The sequence below is a fragment of the Triticum dicoccoides genome, chromosome 7B (genome assembly GCF_002162155.2).
Source record: "Triticum dicoccoides isolate Atlit2015 ecotype Zavitan chromosome 7B, WEW_v2.0, whole genome shotgun sequence".
NCBI classification, from domain to species: Eukaryota; Viridiplantae; Streptophyta; class Magnoliopsida; order Poales; family Poaceae; genus Triticum; species Triticum dicoccoides.
This window is the reverse complement of record NC_041393.1, coordinates 731,825,215-731,828,830: the sequence shown is the minus strand read 5'-3', so window position 1 is coordinate 731,828,830 and position 3,616 is coordinate 731,825,215. Positions and strand designations below refer to the sequence as shown.

The 3,616-nt window shown below is 46.3% G+C and overlaps 1 protein-coding gene across 1 annotated transcript in view; it reads right to left on the bottom strand.

The window, feature by feature from the left end:
• Positions 1 to 965: 965 nt before the first annotated feature.
• The window catches only part of LOC119339581 (disease resistance protein RGA5-like), a 15,895-nt gene continuing 13,244 nt past the window's right edge, over positions 966 to 3,616 (bottom strand). Inside the window, exon 2 of the mRNA XM_037611583.1 lies at positions 966 to 2,422. Coding sequence (XP_037467480.1) covers positions 966 to 2,422 — 1,457 coding nt within the window. The remainder of the gene's footprint in view (positions 2,423 to 3,616) is intronic.

The following is a 3,616-nucleotide window of genomic DNA, read 5'->3' as shown; positions in this document are numbered from 1 at the left end:
TCAAGATACGATGATCATTGCAAGTTTGGCCCGACTAACTGACCATGGACTAGATCAACAATTTCTAAGCCTATGCATGCATGATACTACCTCCATCGTGGTTTATTAGTCCCCTTAGTATTTTGTGCCAAATTTTAACCATGGCTTTACTTAGGAAAATGTTAATGCATGCCGCAAAAACAGTATCATTGGGAACTATGTTCAAATACGAATCCAACGATATAATTTTTTATGACATGCATTAACATGTTCTAAGTTAAATTTATGTTTAAATTTTGACACAAAATACAAACAGTACCAATAAACGAAGTAGTATTGTTCAATAGCAGCGTGATAATGTATATAATATTATAGGAGCATGAGTGGGGGCGAGATCCTCAGGAGAGAAGCCGCCCACTGACCCAGCTGTCGCTCCAAAACCACACCGTAGATCCATGTCCAGCCTTGATTTGATCTGCACTAAACCATGGAATACCTCTGCTCACTGATTCATCAGTTACCATAGGTAGTCCCTGCCATGGCCTCTTTAGCCTGCGTTTTCTTCTGAGGCAATGGGCAAATGGATGATGCACCGTACGATGTGTGTACAACTCCACTCTTGTTGCTGTGGAGGTCATTGGTTTGGAGCTCCTTGTGCTGTTGCTCTCATATATTTGCCCCCAAAAGCAAAAAAGGCATTCTGTTTCTGTATACCTTTTCTTTCTTCTTACCCGCGAAGAAGGGCAAATACTTGTGCTACGAAAATAACTCAAAACCTATTTGGCAATGCATTAACTGAATACATAAATATGCGTACAAAGGAATGTCTGAAAACTCGTACACTGTGCACATCAGGTTTGCATGGTTATTACAAGAAAGCCAACAGCAAGAAAATACTGAAACAATAAATAAAACATGTAAAATAGCAAAGGGGCGAGCGAGCTCTAGAGAAAGATTGATCGACAAATTGCAGCCTGCTCTTGCTGCTAAAAGATGCGAACAGAAGGACGGTTTGGGTGCGCTTGCAAGGAGTCCCTGAACGCAGACTCGGCACGACGCTTCACTTCATTCACGTCACTGCTGTAGACGAATGATACCACAATTTGCTGGAGAGCTAACAGGTCCTCCATGCCGACTGGGGTAGTGCCGCCCCAGTGCACCTCCCATGAATGCAGCTCGAGCCTTTGTAGCTTGGGCATTGCCCCGACCTCAAAGTGCAGGTGTGCCATAACATCGTCTTCCGCAGAGTTTAACTGATAATCTGGTTCCTCATATAATTTTGACTCAAAGTACTCCAGAGCTGGAAATAATCCTGTAAGGATTATGATAACTCCATTTGCAGCGAAATTCAACAAAGTGAAATCGAGCTCCACTAGGGAGCGCAGCTCTCCAAGAAGACGAATGTCATCAGTCGATGTCTCCCTAACAGCCAGCTCCAGACGACGGAGATAATGGAGATCACCAATCCACCTTGGAATTCTGAAGGTCACGATATCGCACATTCGAAGTGTCTCGATATAGAGGGGTGCATTAGATAATGATAACAGACTGTCACTGTCAACAAACTCCGGCACACGAAACCTGAGATGTCTCAGGTTACGAAGCTTTTCAATGGAGGAGACCAGATCATCATCAATTATTTCATTTTTAATGATGATACAGAGCTCCCGCAAATTGGATAGCTTGCCTAGGCCTTCGATATCCTCCCACGAGCAATGTGTCAACTCAAACCCTTTCAGAGTTCGCAATAATTTCAAGTTCTCGATCCCTTCAGGCAGCCTGTGACCCCAAGCAGTCAGATGGAATAAACGGGGCAACTGAACTACATCTGATGGAATCGAACCACCATCCAGTTCCAGTGTCTCCAAATGCACTAGCCTTTTCAATTCAGACGGAAGCTTTATGTCTCGTGCTGTAACCTTCAAATACCGCAGATGAAACAATCGGTTGATATCACTGAGATCGACTGTGATCCTACTGTTTTCAACGAACAGCACCCGGAGATATCTAGGTAACAAACACTTGGACTCTCCGAATGATACAATCGATCTAACCTTTGACAGACTAGCAGCAGTGGTCCTTGATATTGCACCATCTGTTGCATAATTAGAACTCGAGCTCAGGAACAAACGGCGAACCTTGAGCTTGGATTTATGCAGCCTTTCCATGTCTTCAAAACTATATACCACACTCATGAAATTTTCTTCTTCACATTTGCTGATAATAACATCACGAATCATATCATGCACTCTGCAAGAAAGCACATCCCCAGCAACTGTCCAATGAGGCTGAATCAAGCTTCTATTGATAAGCTCATTGAAATAACTCCTTCCAACATCCTCCAAATCTTGCCCAGGTAAACCACGCACAATGCTTTCGGCTATCCATTGTCGAACGAGATCATCCCTCATGATCTCGTGGACCTCTGGATGCATACCAAGATGTAAGGAACATACCCGAAGATGAGCAGGAAGATGCATGTAACTAAGGTTTAATATACGCCTCGTTCCTTCCATGCTGAGGTCTGTGGCAGATTGAACTCCCAAGTAACTCCTTATGCTCTCCCAATCCTGCCTTAATATTCCTGGACGACTAGCTAATATGCCGGCTATTGTAATAACAGCGAGTGGCAGTCCACCGCACTTCTTCAAAATTTGAGTTGAAATTTCTTCATATTCACTACCGGAAACTGGCCCTACCCCGACGGCCAAATCAATGCCGACGGCAGCCGTCGGCCTACTTTGCGCTATGCCGACAGCCATGTCTTGGCCGTCGGGCTACCACGAGCTAAGCCGACGGCACCCGTCGGCATACATATGTCGTCGGCCCAGCTGCGAACATGGCGACAGCAGCCGTCGGCATACCCAGGCCGTCGGCATACCCGTGGGCCCGGCGACCCCGCCCGTGACCAGCGGCTAACGTCGTCAAATCTATGCCGACGGCCTGGACGGCCGGCCGTCGGCATATATCGTCATGCCACGTCACAGATCCGCGGCGCACCGTCCATGAGCTAAGCCGACGGCTGCCGTCGGCATACCTGCCACGTTAGCGATCCGCGGCACGCCGCCCGCCGCCTAAAACCTGGCCGTCTCTATGCCGACGGCATTGCCGTCGGCATAGGTAGACTTTTTTTTCATATGTATTTTTTAAAGCTTTTTTATGTATTATTATATAAACTAACATGTAGCATGTTAAATATAAACATACATATGAATATATATGTAGTTTGTATTTTTTTCATATATTATGAATATATATATATATGGTTTGTATTTTTTCGAGCACGTTAATAATGTGCGGTCATGTTCTTTTGAATATAGATCATTATATTTTATTAAAATCAAAAACAGCTATGCCGACAAAAGTTTTGTGGCGGTTGCAAACGCCCGACACCCGTCTCCAGAGTGTGACCCCCCTCACGTCCGCGGTGTGCCCCCCTCATGGACGGCGCCGGCACCTGGAGGGGGGCGCGTCGGGTCTACACGGTGGATGTAGCTGTGGGTTTGGCCCGGATATTGCTCCCGGGTGTCCCTACAGGTGACCTGACACAACCGGGTGCAGAGGTCCACTGGTCAAAGCCCGTCCGTGGGAAGTCAAAAGGCTAGATCTCGTGGTTAACCGCTCCACGGTTAGGCGG